The sequence below is a fragment of the Myotis nattereri genome (genome assembly GCF_964212035.1).
Source record: "Myotis nattereri genome assembly, chromosome: 5".
In the NCBI taxonomy this organism is placed as follows: domain Eukaryota; kingdom Metazoa; phylum Chordata; class Mammalia; order Chiroptera; family Vespertilionidae; genus Myotis; species Myotis nattereri.
Window position 1 is genome coordinate 1,230,947 of NC_138080.1, and position 25,619 is coordinate 1,256,565.

Consider the following 25,619-nt stretch of genomic DNA (forward strand, 5'->3'; position numbering starts at 1 on the left):
CGGCAGAGGACGGAGCGGACACTCCCCAGAAGAGCCGCTCGGGAAGCGGCCCGTGCGGCAGTGAGCCCTCCCGAGGTCCCAGCCCGAGTTTCTTATCAGCGACTTCAGCTCGCAGGTCAGAAAGCAGCTTAGCGCACGGCTCACACGCGGGCCTGCCACCTGCGCTGACGCACGCTCCCGGCCGCAAAGGGCTCAGCTGAGCTTGGACACGGACACACATCCACGCCACAACCCAGAAAATGCAGGACGAAGGTCCTGGGAGAGAAGCGACACTCCCCATCCTTGGCCCTTGGCTTTCCACACACGGAGGAAGATTTCAAATGGTCCGTTTATCACACAGAGCGGCCGGCCCCATCGCATAAAAACGCGCCCATCCTGTAGTCTGCTTGGAAATCAGCAGCTCTGCGTTTTGACAAGGAACAAAAGGGCTCTGTCTGTGCACGGTGCAGAAGGAATAAGATCACCAGAAAAATGAATCTTCAGAGGAACGTGCTGCCCCTCCTCCCGATGGGGGGGGGCCTGCGAAGGGCTAGCGGACGCGCAGTCCGAGCGCGCCGTCCCAGGAAACACCACTGACCACGCCTGTGCTTTGGACACTGAATGCTCTCAGATGCAAACTGAGGTCAAAGGGCGATTCCGGAAACGAAGGCAACGTTTTGCTTACAAATCTCATCCTCAGGTAATGCGCTGTGGATCTTTAGACTCATTCTTCCAGGACACACACTAGAGAGGCCTGCCCCTGAGAAACCCCAGGGGCCCTCCGGACACACAGCCGCTCGAGCCGCTGCCCCTGTGCCAACGCCTGGCCAGGCCGAGGTCTCAAACGAAGACCCACTGCCCACACGGTGCTCACACGCAGGTGCTCCTGCCCACGTCTTCCTTCATTTCCGTTTCTCGGCCGCCGCCTCTGAACGGCACAGGCACAGGCGGGAAGCCAAGGCCTCTCCTTCGCTCACGTCCCGAATCTCCGTTTCTCGTCGTCCGTGCACGAGGGCTGAGTGGCGGCCTAGAGCGTCAGGATGCGCGTGTGCTCCGTAACCTGCTTGGTCAGCACATCTGTGGGACCTTCCTCACCTGCTGGAAAGGCCTGTCGGGTCCCCGGGCGGCACGTACACAGGAACCAGGATGCCTGGCATCCTCCGCCTTCCCGGGCTGACGTCCCTCACGGGGCCACAACCTACTAGTGACTCTGCCTGCGGCTCTGGAACCTGGGTAACCGCCCACTCGCTATCGGGCCCCACGGCCTGGCTGCGGGGTCTGACTCTTGTCCGCAGACGAGTCCAGAATGAGGGGGCCATCGCGCGCTCGCCGCCACTGGAGACACGGAACCGAAGTCTCAGCGGGCGAGGACCGTGTTTCGTCCCGAGTGGGAATGAGCCCACGCTCTCCAGTGGATCTGCCACAGACAGGACTGTAGTCAACCATCCGGGCACCACTCCCCTTCGTGCCCCCTGGCCCAAGCGGCCTGAGTGCAGTGACTGTGCGCCAACACCAGGGGCAGCGCGGTCCCCACACACTCAGGAGCGGGCCCTGCCTGGCAGACAGCCGGCCGGCGTGCCACCTTCCCGGAAGCAGACACGTTGCTCCGGCACAGCGCCCACTGCCTCGGACAAGCAGGGTCCTGCCAGACGTGTGCCCAACGGGGGACCGTGTGTTCTAGAAAGGCCCACCTTAAAGATGCTTCCTTTAATCCAGGATTAGGTTAGAACACAAACAAAATCTTCCAGCTGTCGTGTGCACCCCCCAAGTGGTTCCCCATTCTTCCCATTTCCTGGTCCTGCGTGGACACAGGGCACATGGGGTGACTCTCGGACACCGATGTGTTCTGAAGAAGCCTGCCCTGCTTGCCGGGGACCCCCTCCACCGAGGGTTGAGGGCCTGGGGGAGCCACGTGCCACCAGCTTCCCCACCACGGCCTCTGGGGCTCAGGACAGAGGTGGTGTGCAGTCCGAGGATGGCACACGGCCCAGGCCTCCGCCTCCAGGCAAGCGCTGGGTTAGGGAAAGCCCCCCCTGGTGAAGCCCGCCCCTGGTGCAGCTCCTCCCCCTGGTGCAGCTCCTCCCCTGGTGCAGCCCTGCCCCCTGGTGAAACTCCTCCCCTGGTGTAGCCCCGCCCCCTGGTGAAACTCCTCCCCTGGTGCAGCCCCGCCCCCTGGTGAAACTCCTCCCCTGGTGCAGCCCTGGCCCCTGATGAAACTCCTCCCCTGGTGCAGCCCCGCCCCCTGGTGAAACTCCTGCCCTGGTGCAGCCCCGCCCCCTGATGAAACTCCTCCCCTGGTGCAGCCCCGCCCCCTGGTGAAACTCCTGCCCTGGTGCAGCCCCGCCCCCTGGTGTATTGCCTAAACCAGAGCAGGCACATCCTGCACTGTCGCTGTGATGCCCCAGTGCCCCATGGCTGTGACGCAGGTTTAGCCTGCAGACAAGCAGCTGGGAGGCACGGAGCATCATTCACAACAGTCAGTGTGGGCGGAAAGCTGGGAGCAACGAGGGAACCAGGTGAAGTGCCCGCCCTTGGCTCTTCCACGGAAACATCACACGCTCCTTCAACCGGACGTGGGCTGCACTGACCTTCAGGTCCCTGTGCACGATGCCGTTGAGGTGGCAGTGGCTCACGCTCTCCAGGATCTGCTGGATGCAGTGGCTGCGGAGACACAAGGCAGAGGGGGCTGGGACCGGATGCCGGTGGCAGTGCAGTCCCAGCACACACACACACACACACACACACACACACACACACACACACTCTCCCAATTCCCAACCTTACGCGGGAATTGAACGCTGCCAGTGAAGGTGCTGGTGATTCTGGTCCCAGCACGGACTCTGTGGCATGTTCGGGAAAAACCACTGAGCTGCTTCGTTCATCCCCGCGGCAAACGCGGTTACGCTACCCAGGAGGGAAGGTTTCCGGGAGGAGAACATGTGCCCGCTCCCATCATGTCCCGGGAAATTCTTCAGGGACCAAGCATGGGGGGTCTCTCGCACACCTGAACTGTGCACGCCTGGTCACCACGGCACCGGGGGAAGCAGGAGGAAGCGGCAGGTGAGAGGCTGGGACCTGGGGCACAGCTGCCGTCTGACTCGGCAGCGCTGCTCCGGCGCGACACGTCGGAGGAAAACTAACGGGGTCCCCAGGAGAAGGACTGAAAGTCCACCTACAACGTGGAGCTGCTTCTGGGGAAGGGCTAGGAGACGAGGGGCAAACGGTACAGCGGGAGCCCCTGGAGCAGCGCTTGCTGTCACCTGCGGAGACGCACCAGCCGTGCCCCCCCTCTCGGGCCTGCTCCCTGCTGGCAAACGCCGTTCAGTTAGAGGGACCCCCACTGCGGCTCTCCATCCCCGTCGCCTGACAGTGACGTGGGCCACCGCCCAGCAGCGTCCGAGCTCAGGCCCACACCACGGCCGGGGGAAGCGAGAGCTCAGTGAGGACGCGCTCCACCACCAGGGTATGGGGCAGCGCGCCACGGGGAGCCGGTGGACAGCGACCGCCTGGTGTACCCAGGGCAGGGCCGACACGCGGTCAGGGCTGGGCGCTGCAGAGACCCCGGGCCCTCAGGCGGCCACCTGCACCAGGGCTCGTCTGAGGGCTGGCAGCGCTTCCTGAATCCTGGGGCTTGATTCCTTCTATTTAACGCCCACTTTACACTACTTCCTGGGAAATTCACTCTCTCTTCTCAAACTACGGGACAGGGTCCAGGCCTGAGGAGTCACGGGAAGAAGGAAGGAGACAGCCGCACGGCAGGCCTTCGTCGTGCTCCCTGGTGAGCAGGCGGACCTGAGCTTCCTGACCGCCAACGCCTGCAAACGGTTTGCAGAAGGTGCTGACGCTCGTGGCTCAGAAGAGAGTGCTGTCTCCTGCGTGGGTGGGGCTCCCCTGAACGTGCCCATGAGCTCCACCGCCACGGAGCACGCACACGGTGACCCGCCACGGGGCTGCCGTCACCCTGGGCCCTTCGAGGGTGACACAATCTTTACTTAATTTCGCCGGCAGTTTTCGAACGTATGTTGGCTGCTCACCTAGCACTGAGCACTTGAGTGAGCCCCCAGCTCGCTGGCCACCCTGAGCCCCGCCCTCCCCAGCGCAGGTTCTCCCGGCTGCGCAGGAGCCGCAGGGGCCTCGCGAGGGTGTGGGTCCGGGAGCCGTTGGCAAGTCACTCAGCGGGGCAGACGTGACACGGAGCTTCCCCGCTGACTCTGGCAGTGGAAACCCCGTGAAAAAGCAGAGCCAGCCATGGTGAGACCACAGAAAGCCATGAGCAGTGGTGCTAAGGCGCAGGGTGTGCACAGGGACCAGGGAGCTGCGCAGCCTGCTGCTCAGGAGACGGGCCGCTGCGGCCGGACCAGCCCGACGGCATCGCGGCGGCGTTCACACGCTCACAGGGCGCCCACGCTCCTGGCCGGACTGCTGGCGGGAAGTGCCAGCTGCGGCCACGCCCGGGGTGCCAGGCGAGGGGCCTGCGATCCACCGGCCTAAGCAAGCAGCTGCTGCTCACGGCGTCACCTCTGGGCAGCCTGGCACTTTCAAGTGAGACAAAATGGGAATTCCTGGACGAGTGTTTTCCAGATGCGGGTCCCAGGGCTGGAAGGGCTCCCAGCTGACCGGGACCGGCCTCTGGGTGACTCTGGGCCGCTCCAAGGCCCGGAGGCCGGTGCTCGGACCTGCTGCCCATCATAGCCCCTGGCCCCTGAGATGTGGCCGGTGTGACCCAAGAACTGAGCTTTTAATTTTTCTTAATTTTAATGAACTGAAACAGAAGTCAAAGAGTCATAAGAGACTAGGCACATGGGGAGCCGGGACTGGAGACCAGTGGGTGTCAATCTTCCATCTCTCACATTTGCTAAAAAAGTGTATTTCTTTAGCAGAAGCCATTCTAGTGAGGCTTTAAAAAATAAAATGTCTTAATCAGTAAAGAACATGAAAATAAAATGCACACTCTAACTACAGACACCAGATAAAAATAAAGCTTAGACCAGACTCATAGGTTTTTTTCCCAGGGAGTTGTCTTGGAAATCCGCAGAGAAAACCACCAGTGAAGGGATGTCCTCACGGAGCCCAGATGGAGCTGCGAGTCCAGGCCGCGCGGGCGCTGCAGGGCGGGAGGGGCGGGCGCTCACTCACCTGGCGTCGGCCTCGCTGTAGTACTCTCGCGCCACGATGTCCTCAAACAGTTCCCCGCCCGTCACTCTGTGAGAGAGGAAACATCAGGTGGCTATGGATCTGCACCACACTCATGTGAATTTTGTGTTATTTGAAAATTACTATAAAAAAGTGTTTTAAAACTGTAAGCACTGCCATCTCCTAGCGGTCGGTCTACATAACCTACATGCTCCTCTCCTGCCTACGCCTGTGTCACCAGACCCTGAGGACACCACGCTTCACACCATCAGTCACCCAGGACTCATCTCCGGGCAGCGCCGCCGTAGTGAGTGTGGGGGTGGGAGAGTGCCGGCTGCTGTCTCAGCGCCGGAGGACGGCCTGTCAAGGCGGCAGAGGGATGCGCAGGCAGCCTGCCTGAGGGCTCCTCGCCGCCTGGGATGGACATGCCTGTGGCCAGAGGTGGCCTGGCAAGATCAGAGCCGGCTGGGAGCTGGGCTGTGCCGACGGCCGGTTCTCTCAGGCCCCGGGTTTGCCAGGGACTGAAGTCGGCTTCAGGCCATGTCCCGGGAGGCGGTGGTGGTGGCCAGCCAGGAGGGGGCCTGCGCCCCCTGCGAGGACTCCCCTCATCCCCAGCTGGACTCCGTTCCTGGGGAGCTCGCTCACACCCTGGGCTCCGGGCTCCCGACAGGACGGGGCGGGGGGGTGGACCTGGAGGTGCTGCTTCTCCAGGGCCCACAGGCGACTGGTTTGGGCTAGAATCCTCCAAAATCTCTGGCTTCAGTTTCTTTCTTTCCCCTAAAACAGCATGGTTTTAAATTTCAGTTATAGTGTGACAGGGAATTTTAAAGCTATGGAGGCGCACCAAGCGCTCCCCTCTCTCGACACCGATATCACCCTGGGGCGTAGACGTGCTTCACGCGCATCCCTTTAGCTTGCTCATCTGTGAACACGGACCCTTCCCTCGGCGCAAAGACACAGAGAAAACACACGGTCCTCACCCAGTGGGTGGGGCGACAGGCACAGCAGGCCACTGTGACTTCCTTCCACAGGAGTCGGGGCCCTGCCTCCTGTCAGAGCCTTTCCAGCTGAAATCAGTCACGGAAGTCCCCGTGCGCGCCCTTCAGACATTCACCTCTTTCTTAGGTAAAACTGCTGGGCTGAGCGCAGCCACATTTGAAATTTGGGGCAAACCTCCCACGTTGCCAAGGGGCCACCTCATCACCGTGGCGGTTCCTGGCGCCCACCCAGTGCGGGTGCCCTGGGGAGAAGCCCCTCCCAGCCGGGTGAATTCCTGCCGCCAGGGCCGTGGGCCCTGCTCAGCACTGAGCAGCCGCTCCCCCGACGGTGACCCGGAGGGAGGCCTCGGTCATGACCGCTGTCCCCGGCTGCCGCCCTCTGTCCACCCGTCCCGTGGCGAGGACACGGAGCTGTGCCGAGCTGCCTGTGACGGCGCTCCCGGCATGACTGATAGCTGCCAGGGGGAACAAGGTTGGCAATAAGCGTCCAGGTGTGAACTAAAGGGAATACATTTGCATTAAGGAAAGATTTCAAATCAGTATCATACCTTGTTCTGAATAAAAATACAGAGAACCGTACATTTTTACAGCTTTCATCCAAAATGTAATTTATGGCCTGATTTAGCCGGAGGGACCGCGGAGGGATCGGGGTCCCACACACAGGCGGCGCGTCACAACCTGCACAGTGACACCCCCGTCACAGACCCCGCGTCCGAGCCGGAGGCCCGCTTCCCCACCGCGCACAGGCGTGCGGGCTGACTTCCAGCCAGACGCTGCCCCCCCCACACCGAGCCATCACTGGGTGACCCCCTGCCCCCCCACTGCGGGGGGCAAACTCCCGGGAATGGGCATTCCTGCTGAGGTCGGAGGAAAACCGCAGGACTCTTGGCCCGATCGCTGACCTGATAAATGTCAAATATGCGCTCACAAATGCGGACACTGTGCATGAGAACATGAATCCAGCCATCCACTCACCACGATGGATGTGAGAATTCCAGAAGGCTCCTAGCCCCTTCCGCCGGGAAACCCTCCATCAACAGCACATGGCGTGATCCACAGGTGGGAGCCTCACTGCTCCAGGTCAGACCAACCAGGCTTCGCACAGCAGCTCTGGCAGCTCCACGAGCCACGGGACGGCCTCCCTCCCTCCTGCGGGCACCTCTCTGGCTGTCAGTCCTCTCTGGGCCGTCTGTCTGTCTATGTCAGTCCTCTCTGGGCCATCTGTCTGTCTGTGTCAGTCCTCTCTGGGCCGTCTGTCTGTCTGTGTCAGTCCTCTCTGGGCCGTCTGTCTGTCTGTCTGTGTCAGTCCTCTCTGGGCCGTCTGTCTGTCTGTGTCAGTCCTCTCTGGGCCGTCTGTCTGTCTGTGTCAGTCCTCTCTGGGCCGTCGGTCTGTCTGTGTCAGTCCTCTCTGGGCCGTCTGTCTGTGTCAGTTCTCTCTGGGCCATCTGTCTGTCTGTCTGTCTGTCTGTCTGTGTCAGTCCTCTCTGGGCCGTCTGTCTGTGTCAGTCCTCTCTGGGCCGTCTGTCTGTGTCAGTCCTCTCTGGGCCATCTGTCTGTGTCAGTCCTCTCTGGGCCATCTGTCTGTCTGTCTGTCTGTCTGTGTCAGTCCTCTCCGGGCCGTCTGTCTGTCTGTCTGTCTGTCTGTGTCAGTCCTCTCTGGGCCGTCTGTCTGTCTGTCTGTCTGTCTGTCTGTGTCAGTCCTCTCTGGCCGTCTGTGTAGGCAGAAAGCTCTGCCCAGTCCTTACCTGGTTCACGCTAATTTAACAAAATTAAAACCTCGGCTGGCCTTGCCTCGCTCGCAGGTCCTAAGGGGTGAGGGGCAGTTGGACGTTACGGTGCAGTTTCTGTGTGAAATCTTCCACCAGAAACCCTGCCCGCTTTTCAAGGAGGAGATTTTCATGGAGTGAAATGGAGCCGGTGCAGCTGCTCCAACCCCTGCTCTCTCCTCCCCGTCCCAGGACCCTGGTGAGATGCCATCTTATTTTCCAGAACAAGGGGTGATCGCCTTTCCATTTGTTCTATGTGAGACCAGACACCACGACCGAGTCATTAAACAGGTTTCCCTCCGATCTCCTGGACAGATTTTGCCACTTGCAGCAGCGGCAGAGAATGGCGACTCCGACCACGGTGACCCTGCGCCTGGGTTTGGTTCTGTCACTCTCGGGAGGCCAGTCCACTCAGCGGGGAGCCTGAACAGACGTGGTCTTCACAGCGGGCTCACGCCATCGCTGGCACACGCCAACCTGCACCCAGCCGGCATGTCCGGCTGCTCTAAGACGACACCTCTCCTTAACCTGGAGAGAACTCCTCTCTGGTTAGACGAGGTCAGATCAACTGATGCAGAAAAAACACCTGACAAAATTCAATACCCATCCTGCTAATAACGCTCAGCAAACTAGGAACGGAAGTGACCCTCCTCCACTCGATTTAAAAAATCTACGAAATACGTAATATTACACTTCATAGTGAGGAAGTGGATGCTGTCCCACCAAGATCAGAACGAGGCAGGGTGTCCTCTCTCGCCCTGGAATCCTAGACAACAGAGGGAATGAAGTGTTCGCACTGGCAGGAAGGAATACAGTGGTGTCTGCGCACAGAGGACGGATTCTCTATGCAGAAAACCCTACGGATTGACAGTGAAACGTGCGGAGCTAAGCCATCACACCAGCCGCAGGGTACGAGGTTAACATCTGACAGCCTACTGACTTCTTACAGAGCACAAGTAGGCAAGTGAGATTAAAACACTTGCCCATCTACATCCCACTTCCCAGAAAGGAGATACTTGGACGTACGTCTTCCCTGGAAGCGCCACATGGAAAAACTGCAGAGCGCGGCGAAGATCTCGCAGAAGAGCTACGCGAATGGAGAGATTTCCATGTCAGTCATCAGAGAGACTTGCCATTGCCCAGGTGCCAGCTCTCAACAACCCAACCCGTAAACTCAGCACAACTCCAAGCAGGGTCTCAGCGTCACCTGTGGAGACGGAGACACTGATCCTGAAGTTTGTGTGTGAGGGGCCAAGACCCAGAAGAGCCCGCACAGACCAGGAGAAGCTACAGTAATGGAGAGCGTGGGATTGGTGAGAGAACGGACAGACACCGTGGGACAGAACGGAGCCCAGAACACAGCGATCTCACCTCTGACACAGGAGCGAAGACCATGTACTCAACCAACGCTGCTGGAGCCACTGGACAGCCACGTGCAAAACATGAATCTAGACACAGGCCTCACACCTGTCACAACAATGAGCTCCAAGTGGATCAGAGCCCGAAATGTGAAATGCAAAACCATGAAGCTGCTGGGAGATAGCATAAGGGAATATGTAGATGACCCTGGCTTTGGCGATGACTTTTAGATACAACATCAAAGGCACAACCCATGAAAATAAATCACTGAAAAGCTGAACTTCATTAAAAGTAGAAACTTTCGCTCTCCCAAAGTCAATGTCAACGAGAGGATGTGCAGAGATCTCGTGAAGGGCTATCGAAGAGGACAAAGAAGCTTAAAGCTCCACACCAAAGATAAAGTCTGATTAAAAAATGGGCAAAAGACCCAGAGAGACCTCACCAAAGGAGACACACCGATGGCAGGCAAACGGAGGCAGCGAGCGGCACGCCTGGCACACGCACCGGCCGGGGCCGCCCCAGCGCGGGGTGCGGAGCAGCAGGAGGCTCACTGCCGCGGGCACGCACACAGCGCAGCCCCTGCGGAGGCGGTGCAGCGCCTTCTTACACAACTACACACACTCATAAGGCCCAGCAACATGCTCCTCGGTACTGACCCAAAGGAGCCGAGCACTATGTCAACACAAACGCTGCACACAGGTATTCACACGCAGCTCTATTCAGCTGCCACATCTGAAAGCAGCCCAGATTACGCCACGCAGTTTTAAGAGGAATGGAATTTGACCTGAGAAGACCACGCTGGCCCTGGACCTGTGACAAGCGGGGAGCGCGCAGGGAGCTGCGCACCGGGGCCAGGAGGCATCGCCAGCAGAAGAGCTGCAGTAGCCAGCACGGGACCAGCGCCTGGGTAGCCCAGAGGTGCTCGCAGACGCGGGGCTGGTCCGCGCACCCAGTGCCCCAGCAGGGGAAGGAAGCAGGCGCCTGGCACGGGGGCTCCCTCGCTGTCCTCCAGGGAGCTCGCCTGCAGGCCGGGCGCGGAGTGTGTGCTCTCGGGACGAAGGACAGCCCCAGACGTCACTCTGTCTGCCGCAACCTCGGGCCCGACACCCCGCAAGCGTGCTCACGCTTTTCTGCGCAGGTCTGCACCGCGGTGTTTCCATGCTGCCCTGCCTTTCTGAGTGTGAGAGCTCTGAAGAGGGAAGGCGTCTGACTGCCCTTCAGTCCCGACATCACCAACACAACTACCAGCTCCGGGCCAAAGGGTGTGGTTTGAAAAAGTATTTTTAATATTATGACATTTCAAAATCCGTGGACATGAAAAATATACGTAAGTACAAAGCAAGCCCTGCCTTCCAGCGGCACAGCTGCGCTAAGGGGGCGGGCAGCACGGCCGAGAGCGCTCCTGGATCCGTGGCACCGGGACACGTTCAGAACCACGGCTTTCCGAGCGTCAGGCACAGTGCCGTCCGCGTGTGGGCACCGCCCTGCACCACGAATAGGATTTCTTACCCGGAAAACACCAACGCTCAGAACAGAGGGAGAGAGAAGCACTTCATGGACCGGATGGGCTTTTGCTGGGGAGTGGGGGGCAGAGGGAAGCTCTTTTGAAGATGTAATAATGGCATTTTCCCTTAACAGTTTAGAATCCTGACAGTTTCTAATATTTAAACAGGACACCAGGAGCCCCACTAATTCTACCGGAAATCTCCAATGGATGCGAGTGGCCCAGTGGCTCCCGGGACGGGACAGGACAGGACGGGACAGGACAAGTGAGACAGCGACAGCTCCCACCTGCCTACCGCTCGCCATGCAGGGAGAGGCCGGCTCAGAGACAAGGTCGAGTTCAATGGCCGGCCCTGGGGAGCGTGAGCCGGAAACGCGAGCCTCGCTCTGGGTCAGCCCTCTCTCCATCGCCTCCTCCGTTCCTGGGGAGATGGCACACGTCGCCCGGTGCTGTCTCACCTGGTGCGATGGCTCCACGTGGGCGGTCCCTCCCCTGCAGGGGCCACCCCTTCTCTGACAGGTCAGTCAGACGACTCCTGGCGAGGCCTTGCCCCTGGGACCCCAGGCCTCGCTCCATGGAGCTCAGGGAGCCCGGGCGCCGGCCCACGGAGGGCCGCTCTGCGCGAACCCCCCCTGCTGCGGCGAGGACACCTGCGCTCTGCCGCCGCCTTTCCCCTGGTCCCCAGTCCACCTGCAGAGCGGCTGCGAACGCTGCGCAGCTGGGAACGATGGACAGACACCCAATAAGCCTGCCCGTTAAACTGCAGATGACGCGACTTTCCCACAGACCCACAGCCCTCGGGTTGCTTTTCAGGACAGAAAGGTGTCCACCAGGAACACTCAGCACACCTACAAACAGGCCTGCACTCCGTCCGCCACGGCTGCGGGGCTGGGGTGCGGGAGGCGGCCACGGGCCCTGGAGGGAGGCGAGCCGCTGCCTCCCCTTGGAACTGACTGCGCGGTGACTGCAGCTTCCCCAGAGGGCATTTCACGGACCTGAAGACCACACTTTCCTTACCGACGCTTAAACATGTTCTCATGAAGCACTTACTCCCTCTTCACAGGACGCCACTGCCACCCTCAGATGATTTAGAGGAATTACACATTTATGTTTCTTGTATGTTTTTTTTTAAAACTGATTTCCGGGAGGAAGGGGGGGGGGGGGTGGCCGAGAGAGTGAGAGCGAGAGCAAGAGAGAGAGAGAGAGAGAGAGAGAGAGAGAAATGATCAGAGAGAATCATTGAACGGCTGCCTCTTGCAAGCCTGCAACCCGGGCATGTGCCCTGACCGGGAATTGAACCGTCACCTCCTGGTTCATAGTCTGACGCTCACCACTGAGCCGTGCTGGCCGGGCTGAAGCAAGTTTTTAAAAGAGAAAGGACGTCATGAGAGAAGGGACCTGGAGAAGCAGGAAGAGAGGACGGGTCACGGGAGAAGCAAACAGGAGCTGAGAAAGGACGCGCAGTGGGACTGGGGCCAGGAGTGATGGCGCCGGTGCCTGCACACACGGGGCTTCAGCCTGTCCCCTGCACACGTGTCACCCACATGCTGGCCGCCCACCAACAGGCCCTGCTGCCGCTCGCGTGACCAGCTCCCGGGCCGACGCCAGCCCGGCCTCACGCTGGGTCAGAGCCCGGGAAGGTGTGCCTTGGCCAGGCTCCGCTCAGACGTGGGCATGACAAGCAGGGCCAACCAAGGACGAACACAGCTTCTCAGGACGGGGGAGGAAGCGGGTGAAATACATGCCACGAGCTCACGCTCCCACTTCTCCATCAGGGGAGCCTGAGCCAGAGGACACGCCCACCTGCGAGAGAGGACGGACGGACGGACAGACAGGCCTGGGTTCCTCAGTGACGGCAAACCTACACCACTGCCCTTGAGACGCATCATATGAAAGAGCCTTTCTGTTCAGTTCCCCACCCGTCACGGTGACAGCCGGAGACGAGCCAGGCTGTGCGCTTCCTGTGACGGCACAGCTGCCCCCTCGCCGGCCCTCAGCCGCTCTGCTCTCCTCTCCGAGCCCGTACAAAGGAGGACGCACGGGCCTCGCCCAGCGGGAAGCTTTGTCTGCTGAGGACACACCTTCCAAGGACGTGGCTCCGAGGCGTGAACTGGTGACGCCAGTGACAGGAGCATGTCTGCGTGAGGGTCAGACTGACTTCTGGGGCGTGAGATCTCTGAAGCCCCTCCTGCCACGTGATGCTCTGTGTCACACGTCCCGTCCGGCCGGAGCTGACTGCTCCCAGGCCCTCCCCCCTCAGGCACGCACAGAGCCTCGGCCACAGCCCCGCCGCCCGTCACCCTGGGCACTCCCCTTCCTCTCCCAGTGACCAACCCTGGCCGATGACAAGCGGGGGTTTTTCTGGGTAGAAGCGGGGTTTTCAGCTTTGACTCCTAAGAAGAACGCGAGGCAGTGTCCTGCCCTGGGCAGCCCCGTGTGAGGGACAGGGGAGGGCAGCCCCGTTGGGGACAGGGGAGGGCAGCCCCGTGAGGGGGGACAGGGGAGGGCAGCCCCGTGAGGGGGGGCAGGGGAGGGCAGCCCCGTGTGGGACAGGGGAGGGCAGCCCCGTGTGGGACAGGGGAGGGCAGCCCCGTGAGGGGGGACAGGGGAGGGCAGCCCCGTGTGCGGACAGGGGAGGGCAGCCCCGTGTGGGACAGGGGAGGGCAGCCGCGTGTGGGACAGGGGAGGGCAGCCCCGTGTGGGACAGGGGAGGGCAGCCGCGTGTGGGACAGGGGAGGGCAGCCCCGTGTGGGACAGGGGAGGGCAGCCCCGTGTGGGACAGGGGAGGGCAGCCGCGTGTGGGACAGGGGAGGGCAGCCCCGTGTGCGGACAGGGGAGGGCAGCCCCGTGTGGGACAGGGGAGGGCAGCCGCGTGTGGGACAGGGGAGGGCAGCCCCGTGTGGGACAGGGGAGGGCAGCCCCGTGTGCGGACAGGGGAGGGCAGCCCCGTGAGGGGGGACAGGGGAGGGCAGCCCCGTGTGGGGACAGGGGAGGGCAGCCCCGTGTGGGGACAGGGGAGGGCAGCCCTGTGTGGGACAGGGGAGGGCAGCCGCGTGTGGGACAGGGGAGGGCAGCCCCGTGTGGGAAAGGGGAGGGCAGCCGCGTGTGGGACAGGGGAGGGCAGCCGCGTGTGGGACAGGGGAGGGCAGCCGCGTGTGGGACAGGGGAGGGCAGCCCCGTGTGGGACAGGGGAGGGCAGCCGCGTGTGGGACAGGGGAGGGCAGCCGCGTGTGGGACAGGGGAGGGCAGCCCCGTGTGGGCGACAGGGGAGGACAGCCCCGTGTGGGACAGGGGAGGGCAGCCCCGTGTGGGCGACAGGGGAGGACAGCCCTGTGTGTGGGGACAGGGGAGGGCAGCCGCGTGTGGGACAGGGGAGGGCAGCCCCGTGAGGGGACAGGGGAGGGCAGCCCCGTGTGGGACAGGGGAGGACAGCCCCGTGTGGGACAGGGGAGGACAGCCCTGTGTGTGGGGACAGGGGAGGGCAGCCGCGTGTGGGACAGGGGAGGGCAGCCCCGTGTGGGACAGGGGAGGGCAGCCGCGTGTGGGACAGGGGAGGGCAGCCCCGTGTGGGCGACAGGGGAGGGCAGCCCCGTGTGGGACAGGGGAGGACAGCCCCGTGTGGGACAGGGGAGGGCAGCCGCGTGTGGGACAGGGGAGGGCAGCACCGTGTGGGACAGGGGAGGGCAGCCCCGTGTGGGACAGGGGAGGGCAGCCCCGTGAGGGGACAGGGGAGGGCAGCCCCGTGTGGGACAGGGGAGGACAGCCCCGTGTGGGACAGGGGAGGACAGCCCTGTGTGTGGGGACAGGGGAGGACAGCCCCGTGAGGGGACAGGCGAGGACAGCCCCGTGAGGGGACAGGGGAGGACAGCCCCGTGAGGAGACAGGGGAGGGCAGCCGCGTGTGGGACAGGGGAGGGCAGCCCCGTGTGTGCGGACAGGGGAGGGCAGCCGCGTGTGGGACAGGGGAGGGCAGCCCCGTGTGGGACAGGGGAGGACAGCCCCGTATAGGACAGGGGAGGACAGCCCTGTGTGTGGGGACAGGGGAGGGCAGCCGCGTGTGGGACAGGGGAGGGCAGCTGCGTGTGGGACAGGGGAGGGCAGCCGCGTGTGGGACAGGGGAGGACAGCCCCGTGAGGGGACAGGGGAGGGCAGCCCCGTGTGGGACAGGGGAGGACAGCCCTGTGTGTGGGGACAGGGGAGGACAGCCCCGTGAGGGGACAGGGGAGGACAGCCCTGTGTGTTGGGACAGGAGAGGGCAGCCCCGTGAGGGGACAGGGGAGGGCAGCCCCGTGTGGGACAGGGGAGGGCAGCCGCTTGTGGGACAGGGGAGGACAGCCCCGTGTGGGACAGGGGAGGACAGCCCCGTGAGGGGACAGGCGAGGACAGCCCCGTGTGGGACAGGGGAGGGCAGCCCCGTGTGGGACAGGGGAGGACAGCCCCGTGAGGGGACAGGGGAGGGCAGCCGCGTGTGGGACAGGGGAGGGCAGCCCCGTGAGGGACAGGGGAGGGCAGCCCCGTGTGGGACAGGGGAGGACAGCCCTGTGTGGGACAGGGGAGGACAGCCCTGTGTGTGGGGACAGGGGAGGGCAGCCGCGTGTGGGACAGGGGAGGGCAGCCGCGTGTGGGACAGGGGAGGGCAGCCCCGTGTGGGACAGGGGAGGGCAGCCGCGTGTGGGACAGGGGAGGGCAGCCGCGTGTGGGACAGGGGAGGGCAGCCCCGTGTGGGACAGGGGAGGGCAGCCGCGTGTGGGACAGGGGAGGGCAGCCCCGTGTGGGCGACAGGGGAGGACAGCCCCGTGTGGGACAGGGGAGGACAGCCCCGTGTGGGCGACAGGGGAGGGCAGCCCCGTGAGGGGACAGGCGAGGACAGCCCCGTGTGGGACAGGGGAGGGCAGCCCCGTGTGGGACAGGGGAGGACAGCCCTGTGTGTGGGGACAGGGGAGGGCAGCCGCGTGTGGGACAGGGGAGGGCAGCCGCGTGTGGGACAGGGGAGGGCAGCCCCGTGTGTGCGGACAGGGGAGGGCAGCCGCGTGTGGGACAGGGGAGGGCAGCCGCGTGTGGGACAGGGGAGGGCAGCCCCGTGTGGGACAGGGGAGGGCAGCCGCGTGTGGGACAGGGGAGGGCAGCCCCGTGTGTGCGGACAGGGGAGGGCAGCCCCGTGAGGGGGGACAGGGGAGGACAGCCCCGTGAGGGGACAGGGGAGGGCAGCCCCGTGTGGGACAGGGGAGGACAGCCCCGTGTGGGACGGGGAGGACAGCCCTGTGTGTGGGGACAGGGGAGGGCAGCCGCGTGTGGGACAGGGGAGGGCAGCCCCGTGTGGGACAGGGGAGGGCAGCCGCGTGTGGGACAGGGGAGGGCAGCCCCGTGTGGGACAGGGGAGGGCAGCCGCGTGTGGGACAGGGGAGGGCAGCCCCGTGTGGGCGACAAGGGAGGACAGCCCCGTGAGGGGACAGGGGAGGGCAGCCCCGTGTGGGACAGGGGAGGGCAGCCCCGTGTGGGACAGGGGAGGGCAGCCGCGTGTGGGACAGGGGAGGGCAGCCGCGTGTGGGACAGGGGAGGGCAGCCCCGTTTGGGCGACAGGGGAGGGCAGCCCCGTGTGGGACAGGGGAGGACAGCCCCGTGTGGGACAGGGGAGGGCAGCCGCGTGTGGGACAGGGGAGGGCAGCCCCTTGTGGGACAGGGGAGGGCAGCCGCGTGTGGGACAGGGGAGGACAGCCCCGTGAGGGGACAGGGGAGGGCAGCCCCGTGTGGGACAGGGGAGGACAGCCCCGTGTGGGACAGGGGAGGACAGCCCTGTGTGTGGGGACAGGGGAGGGCAGCCGCGTGTGGGACAGGGGAGGGCAGCCCCGTGTGGAACAGGGGAGGGCAGCCGCGTGTGGGACAGGGGAGGGCAGCCCCGTGTGGGCGACAGGGGAGGGCAGCCCCGTGTGGGACAGGGGAGGACAGCCCCGTGTGGGACAGGGGAGGGCAGCCGCGTGTGGGACAGGGGAGGGCAGCCCCGTGTGGGACAGGGGAGGGCAGCCGCGTGTGGGACAGGGGAGGGCAGCCCCGTGAGGGGACAGGGGAGGGCAGCCCCGTGTGGGACAGGGGAGGACAGCCCCGTGAGGGGACAGGCGAGGACAGCCCCGTGAGGGGACAGGGGAGGACAGCCCCGTGAGGGGACAGGGGAGGGCAGCCGCGTGTGGGACAGGGGAGGGCAGCCCCGTGTGGGACAGGGGAGGACAGCCCCGTATAGGACAGGGGAGGACAGCCCTGTGTGTGGGGACAGGGGAGGGCAGCCGCGTGTGGGACAGGGGAGGGCAGCCCCGTGTGGGACAGGGGAGGGCAGCCGCGTGTGGGACAGGGGAGGACAGCCCCGTGAGGGGACAGGGGAGGGCAGCCCCGTGTGGGACAGGGGAGGACAGCCCTGTGTGTGGGGACAGGGGAGGACAGCCCCGTGAGGGGACAGGGGAGGACAGCCCTGTGTGTTGGGACAGGAGAGGGCAGCCCCGTGAGGGGACAGGGGAGGGCAGCCCCGTGTGGGACAGGGGAGGGCAGCCGCTTGTGGGACAGGGGAGGACAGCCCCGTGTGGGACAGGGGAGGACAGCCCCGTGAGGGGACAGGCGAGGACAGCCCCGTGTGGGACAGGGGAGGGCAGCCCCGTGTGGGACAGGGGAGGACAGCCCCGTGAGGGGACAGGGGAGGGCAGCCCCGTGTGGGACAGGGGAGGGCAGCCGCTTGTGGGACAGGGGAGGACAGCCCCGTGTGGGACAGGGGAGGACAGCCCCGTGAGGGGACAGGCGAGGACAGCCCCGTGTGGGACAGGGGAGGGCAGCCCCGTGTGGGACAGGGGAGGACAGCCCCGTGAGGGGACAGGGGAGGGCAGCCGCGTGTGGGACAGGGGAGGGCAGCCCCGTGTGGGACAGGGGAGGGCAGCCGCGTGTGGGACAGGGGAGGACAGCCCCGTGTGGGACAGGGGAGGACAGCCCCGTGAGGGGACAGGGGAGGGCAGCCGCGTGTGGGACAGGGGAGGGCAGCCGCGTGTGGGACAGGGGAGGGCAGCCCCGTGTGGGACAGGGGAGGGCAGCCCCGTGTGGGACAGGGGAGGGCAGCCCCGTGTGGGGACAGGGGAGGACAGCCCCGTGTGGGGACAGGGGAGGACAGCCCCGTCAGGGGACAGGGGAGGACAGCCCCGTGTGGGGACAGGGGAGGACAGCCCCGTGAGGGGACAGGGGAGGACAGCCCCGTGTGGGACAGGGGAGGACAGCCCCGTGTGGGACAGGGGAGGACAGCCCCGTGAGGGGACAGGCGAGGACAGCCCCGTGTGGGACAGGGGAGGGCAGCCCCGTGTGGGACAGGGGAGGGCAGCCGCGTGTGGGACAGGGGAGGGCAGCCCCGTGTGGGACAGGGGAGGACAGCCCCGTGTGGGACAGGGGAGGGCAGCCCCGTGTGGGACAGGGGAGGGCAGCCCCGTGTGGGACAGGGGAGGGCAGCCCCGTGTGGGACAGGGGAGGGCAGCCCCGTGTGGGACAGGGGAGGACAGCCCCGTGTGGGACAGGGTAGGGCAGCCCCGTGTGGGACAGGGGAGGGCATCCGCGTGTGGGACAGGGGAGGGCAGCCCCGTGTGGGACAGGGGAGGGCAGCCGCGTGTGGGACAGGGGAGGGCAGCCCCGTGTGGGCGACAGGGGAGGACAGCCCCGTGAGGGGACAGGGGAGGGCAGCCGCGTGTGGGACAGGGGAGGGCAGCCCCGTGTGGGACAGGGGAGGGCAGCCCTGTGTGTGGGACAGGGGAGGGCAGCCGCGTGTGCGACAGGGGAGGGCAGTCGCGTGTGGGACAGGGGAGGGCAGCCGCGTGTGGGACAGGGGAGGGCAGCCTCGTGTGGGACAGTGGAGGGCAGCCCCATTGGGGACAGGCGAGGACAGCCCTGTGTGTGGGGACAGGGGAGGGCAGCCGCGTGTGGGACAGGGGACCTGCGCGTCTGGGAGCACAGCCAGGAGAGGGCCGGCAGCTGAGTCTGAGATGCTGTGACCCGGAGCGAACCAGCCTCAGGGCCCTTGCTTGACACTCCTTTTCATACAAAATGACAAGTGTGCGCACTCAGGCCTGCGGGGCGACCCCCGGGCAGCTGCACTGGGGATGCCGTCACAGTGCAACCCCAGGCCACAGCCCGTCACCGAGGGCCACTCCCCTCTTCCCCGGGGAGCTGGGCTGACTGTTCCTGACGGGTGGTGACGTGGAGGGCAGCCTGGGACAGCGGTTGTCAGGCCGGGGGGTACTCACAGGTCGAACACCAGGTAGTGGAAGCCCTCCTCGGAGATGCTGTCGTGCAGCCGCACTGGGGAGAGAGAGAAGGCAGTGTTACCGGTGCGGGCGGCCCCAGCTCCTCCCTGCCCAGCACCCTGCCCAGCGGGGGCTCACACAGCCATGCGGGAGGGGCGGCCCTTACTGCTCCCTGTGTGGTCACAGTCAGAGACCTCGCCGGTAATGACCCGGTGCCTGCCCCGAGGACGGCTGGAAGGTGAGGGAGGGGAGTGACCAGTGGAAGGAGTTACAACGTTTGCCAGGTCTCCAGAGGGCGCCCCCCAGGCCACGCTGTGCACACCAGCCAGGCACCCCCCCCCCACCCCCCCACCCCCCCCCGCCTGCACCGCAACAGGCCGGCAGGACCACTGTGCGCGGCTCTATTTTTAACCCTCCCCCAGGATATGTGCTTTTCATTGATTCTATGGCGGAAGGGAGGGGAGGAGAGACACACCCCTCGGCTGCCTCCCGCAGGCACCCCGACCAGGGTCACCCCGCACCCGGGTACGAGCCTCGCCCGGAACCGGCCCGAGCCCCGGTGCACAGGAGGATGCTCTGCCCACTGAGGACCGGCCAGGGCGGTGAGCGTCTGGTCCGGGTCTCCGCCCTGCGCCCCTTTCCTGGGGATCCCAGCACAGCACTCCCTGGCCGGCCTGTCAGCCGTGCTTACGACGCTGCTGCTTCTAACCTCACACCACTTACCAAGTTAGAAGCCAAAATGTGCACAAAACCACCGACTGGCTCCTCACACCAGCACGGCCTCCAGGCTCCAGGGCGAGGCTTTCACCGACACCGAGCCAGAGCACACGTCTCTCCTCCGAGCGGAGAGCACGCGGCGCCTCCGAGCCTCTGCAGTTAACACGCGAGGACTCACACCGCGCCCCCCAGAGGTCAGCCTCCTGATGACACACTGCCTGGGTCTGCAGGGGCAGAAGTGGCCGCCTCGTGGGACCTGCTTCTGAGCAGCCAGGACCAGACACGATGCACCACGGCCCGTCCTTAGCGTGCTCTCCACGCGGTGATGGCTGCCACGTGGGAAACGTGGACTCAAGAGAACCGTGAACGGTCACACCGACTACCACCACCTGTGAGGGACTTCGCAGCACATGCTCCTCCCAGGCTCAGACCCAATGCAAAGCCATCCTTTAATTCATTTTTTTTTGTTTTGTTTTGTTAATCCTCACAGAGGACCTTTTCCCATTGCTTTTCAGAGAGTTGGACGGAAGGAAGGGGTTGGGGGGTAAAGAGAAAGAGAAACAATGATGTGAGGGAGACACATGGACTAGGTGCCTCCTGCACACGCTCTGACCAGGGGCGGGAGTGAACCTGTAACCCAGGAAGGTGCCCTTGTCCGGGAATCAAACCTGCGACCCTTCGGTGTGCGGCCGACACCAACCACTGCACCACACCGGCCAGGGCCGAAGTCCATTCCTGAAGTCCAATGCCAAGCCCTTCAGACATCATCCTGGCCGGCTACTGAACCTTTCCAGCCCCCTCCCCAGGAATTTCTCCAAGGCAGAGACCCGCCCTCCCTGCCAGATGATCCCTTGGAAAGTGGGCGTCTGTCCTAGCAGGGGGACGGCTCAGAACGTAGGGGATGGGGGGGCCGCGCTCTCCCCTCCTTCCCGCCTCAGCGCCGCCTGGGCGTCTGGGCAGCATTGCTTGCTTGCACTAACGGCTGAGCTTCCTTTAGTTCCTGGAATTCCTTCTCATCCACAAACCAAACGGGAACCATGTTTCAAAAACCCGGGATGCTCAGCGCTCTCCCAGGCCAGGCACTCCCCCACGTCTCTCTGCACCCACTCCCCATGCAGCAGGTGCAGCCTCCTGGGGCTGGAGGGTGGGCCCTCTCCCGGGCGGGGGGGAGGGGGGGGCCTGGTTTCTGCCGAGGGCCTTCTGGGCACTGACCACATCTGCTGCGGGCCACACACTTACACATTTAGACCTGCGCCTGCTACACGTGGTCCAACAATTAACTCGCCCTAATGCCTCGGCTGGCAGGGCCAGACGGAATGACTCTGCAGATCGCCCACAGCCTGCGGGCCGACGTTCCCACCCCCCTGCCTGCTCCCAGGCTCGGCCTGGGGTGAGCTGGGCGAGCAGGCACTGCCTTTCTGAGAGCCTCGCAGTCCTCAGGGGCGGACGCGCGGGGGAGCAGTGTGTTTCAGTGAGTCAAGCGGTGGGAGAGTGAGGTGGACTCCAGGCTACAAAGCCCTAGGAGTAAGTCTCACTGTGCACCTGGGGTAGGAGCCGCTGGTGGGCTCCCGCGGCCGGGCCCAGGGTGCAGAGTGAGCAGGGCACCCGGCACCGCTGGGGGCTGGGGCTCACGTCTGCTTGTGTCGGGGGCACACGTTTCTCAGTCCGACAACCACTGCTGCCCTGACGGGGGGAACAGCCGTCCCTTGGGGGGACGATTCTGAATAAGTCCAGCTGCTCAGATGCATCCCGGTGACCAGACCCTCTGTTTCCAGTTCAAACCAATCTCAGGGAGGCACCCCGCCAGCCAGCACAGGGCAGTGATTAGAGACAAGCCACTGGCCAAGCTCCTGCATCACACGATTCCAGATCGTCCCACGTCCTGCTGGCATCGGGCAGGCGAGGCCGACCGAGAGGACGATGTCAGGACAGCAGAAACCCAGCTGCATCTTTACGGGGATACATGTGCACATTTCTCCCTGCTCCTCCGACCCTGCCACCTTCCAGAAACCCTGGATGTGTTTCGTGAGCTAATCCAACCAGGAAACCCAGTCTCCACACAGGGGCCCCACCAGCCAGGCCCTGACCCCCACCATAGCTCCTGTCTCAGCTGGACAGGTGTGGCCCCCCCCTCCTGATACCAGGGCTGGGGCGGGGTCTCGGCTGGACAGGTGTAGCCCCCCCTCCTGATACCAGGGCTGGGGTGGGGTCTCGGCTGGACAGGTGTGGCCCCTGTTCTGAGACCAGGGCTGGGGTGGGGTCTCGGCTGGACAGATGTGGCCCCCGTCCTGAGACCAGGGCTGGGGCGGGGTCTCGGCTGGACAGATGTGGCCCCCGTCCTGAGACCAGGGCTGGGGCGGGGTCTCGGCTGGACAGAGCCCCAGCGCCACCTCCGGGCAACACTCCTCCCAGTGAGCGTGCGGAGGAGACTTCAGCTCTTTCGTGGGAATTTGTAAGCACGTTTTGGAGACGGGGCTTCAGTTCTTCCCACGAACAGCAGCACATCGTCACTGGAGGCATCGCATTCATCTTCAGTCCCCGCACAGCTGCCCTCTCCCGGGCTAAGGACAGTGGAGAACAATACCCCCGAGTAATCACGCCAGCAATCCCATGTAGACATGTGTTTTCTGTCGCTATAACGACGTTCGGGGGCCTCCCGGCCAGGCCTCCCTGGGCTGTGGTGCTCTCCCAGCCAGTGCTCGGGGACAGGCCAGCTCCTGTGGCCTCCACTCATCCGCCGGCTACAGTCCCTGCCCCGCTCTGGTGCCCCTGCTCTGGATCCCTGGTCACGTGTGGTGCTGAAGCACAGCGTGGCGCCAGGACTCACCCGCAGGACGTCTCCACCAGCTCAGCTCCCACGCTGTCCCTGCCGCCTCGCAGCCTCGCAGCCGCTGTGCGCTCAGGGACACCGGACAGCGTGCCCACGTGGTGCTGTGGCCACGTTAGCTGGCCGCTCGCCACAGAGGCAGAACTGTGGGCTAAACAGATGGCGGTCTGAGAGCTGACACGCGGTGTCACCGCCCTGGAGCTCAGCTGGCCGCCCCAGCCGCCCCCGAGTCTGATCCCAGCCCCACTCGGAAGGGGCCCGAGGGCTGATGTGCTCACAGACGAATGTGAGTGAGCAGCGAACGCCCGGACACGTGTCTGCGAATCCTGAGGACTGACTGTGTGCATCCCTCCCCGCTTCACGGGTCCTGGCTCCAGCTCTCTGTCATCGGATGCAGTGTCATTAACACACAGTGCGGAGGGCGAGGGGCAGCCTCTGGGCGTCTATGACACGAAGCTTTCTGACACCTCAGGTCAGCCCACCGGAGGCTACGTCTCCGACACCATGTCCCTAAGCATCCCACTCACCACATCACAGTGACAGCACCAGCTGCACACGCCACAGGCCACGTGCTGGCCCCACACCAGCACACACGACAGGACACGTGCTGGCCCCATGGACCAGCACACACGACAGGCCACGTGCTGGCCCCACACCAGCACACACGACAGGCCACATGCTGACCCCACAGACCAGCACACACGACAGGACACGTGCTGACCCCACGAACCAGCACACACGACAGGCCACGTGCTGACCCCACGGACCAGCACACACAACAGGCCACGTGCTGACCCCACAGACCAGCACACACGACAGGACACATGCTGACCCCACAGACCAGCACACATAACAAGACTCATGCTGACCCCACAGACCAGCACACACGACAGGACACGTGCTGGCCCCACACCAGCACACACGACAGGACACGGGCTGGCCCCACACCAGCACACACGACAGGACACATGCTGGCCCCACGGACCAGCACACACAACAGGACACGTGCTGACCCACAGACCAGCACACACGACAGGACACGTGCTGACCCCACAGACCAGCACACACGACAGGACACGTGCTGACCCCACAACAGCACACACGACAGGCCACGTGCTGACCCCACGGACCAGCACACACGACAGGCCACGTGCTGGCCCCACACCAGCACACACGTCAGGCCACGTGCTGACCCTAAAGACCAGCACACACGACAGGCCACGTGCTGACCCACGGACCAGCACACACGACAGGCCACGTGCTGACCCCACAGACCAGCACACACAACAGGACACGTGCTGACCCCACGGACCAGCACACACGACAGGACACGTGCTGGCCCCACACCAGCACACACGACAGGACACGTGCTGACCCCACAGACCAGCACACACGACAGGACACGTGCTGACCCCACGGACCAGCACACACGACAGGACACGTGCTGGCCCCACACCATCACACACGACAGGCCACGTGCTGACCCTACAGACCAGCACACACGACAGGCCACGTGCTGACCCATGGACCAGCACACACGACAGGCCACGTGCTGACCCCACAGACCAGCACACACGACAGGACACGTGCTGACCCCACGGACCAGCACACACGACAGGCCACGTGCTGACCCCACAGACCAGCACACACGACAGGCCACGTGCAGACCCTACAGACCAGCACACATAACAAGACTCATGCTGACCCCACAGACCAGCACACACGACAGGACACGTGCTGACCCCACACCAGCACACACGACAGGACACGTGCTGACCCCACACCAGCACACACAACAGGACACGTGCTGGCCCCACACCAGCACACACGACAGGACACGTGCTGACCCCACGGACCAGCACACACGACAGGCCACGTGCTGGCCCCACACCAGCACACACGACAGGACACGTGCTGGCCCCACGGACCAGCACACACGACAGGACACGTGCCGGCCCCACACCAGCACACACGACAGGACACGTGCTGGCCCCACACCAGCACACACGACAGGACACGGGCTGGGTCCACACCAGCACACACGACAGGACACGTGCTGACCCCACACCAGCACACACGACAGGACACGTGCTGGCCCCACACCAGCACACACGACAGGACACGTGCTGGGCCCACACCAGCACACACGACAGGACACGTGCTGGCCCCACACCAGCACACACGACAGGACACGTGCTGGCCTCATGGACCAGCACACACGACAGGACACGTGCTGGCCCCACACCAGCACACACGACAGGACACGTGCTGGCCTCATGGACCTGCACACACGACAGGACACGTGCTGGCCCTACACCAGCACACACGACAGGACTCATGCTGGGCCCACACCAGCACACACGACAGGACACGTGCTGACCCCACAGACCAGCACACACGACAGGACTCATGCTGGGCCCACACCAGCACACACGACAGGACACGTGCTGGGCCCACACCAGCACACAAAGGGCCGGCAACCTGAGTGGGACCGTCTGCACCATCGTCAACTGTAAAAACCAAATAAGACTCAAAACAACGGTAAGAATTTGGCTTTTCAGGGAAAGACAGATGACACTGACTGACTAAAAGGGAGTTTATAGCCTTTTAAACTTTTTAGTAAGAAACGACTCAGTGAAAGCACCTTCTGTGGAGCACACACCTGAGCAGCGTCCACGCACGCAGCGGCCCACGCCCTGGCCCACGCGTAACCGCCGCGCACGCCTCTCCCGTCGTCCGGCACGTGCCCAGGTCTCTGCCGTGCCCGACTGGCCACGGAGTCCCGTCCACACACAGCACCAGCCTGTCCTCGCCCACAGGGCCCAGGCTGGGCCCAGGTGAGCACGGGCTCCCCCTCCACGCGCCTCCGCTGGAAATACACGTCCTAGAAGTTCCCTACTGTCAACATCACATTCGCAGCGAAAACGAAGGATTGAAAAGCAAACTCTCTGCCTGCCGCTGTCCCCGCGCCCCTCACGGAGGCTGTGTGGCTCCGAGGCCTGGACAGGAGCACACGTGACCGGAGCGTGCGGGAGCCTGGCCGCCAGGGCGCACACGCAGCACGAGCCGGCCTCCC

The 25,619-nt window shown here is 64.2% G+C and overlaps 1 protein-coding gene across 5 annotated transcripts in view; it reads right to left on the bottom strand.

The window, feature by feature from the left end:
* CAMK2D (calcium/calmodulin dependent protein kinase II delta) overlaps positions 1 to 25,619 on the bottom strand; it is a 153,290-nt gene that overhangs the window by 39,667 nt on the left and 88,004 nt on the right. For all 5 annotated transcript variants that reach the window (XM_081092198.1, XM_081092201.1, XM_081092200.1 and 2 more), the window contains exons 4-6: positions 19,000 to 19,054; positions 5,116 to 5,181; positions 2,568 to 2,640 (exon numbers count right to left, since the gene is read on the bottom strand). In XM_081092198.1, the coding sequence (XP_080948324.1) occupies positions 2,568 to 2,640; positions 5,116 to 5,181; positions 19,000 to 19,054 (194 nt within the window). The remainder of the gene's footprint in view (positions 1 to 2,567; positions 2,641 to 5,115; positions 5,182 to 18,999; positions 19,055 to 25,619) is intronic.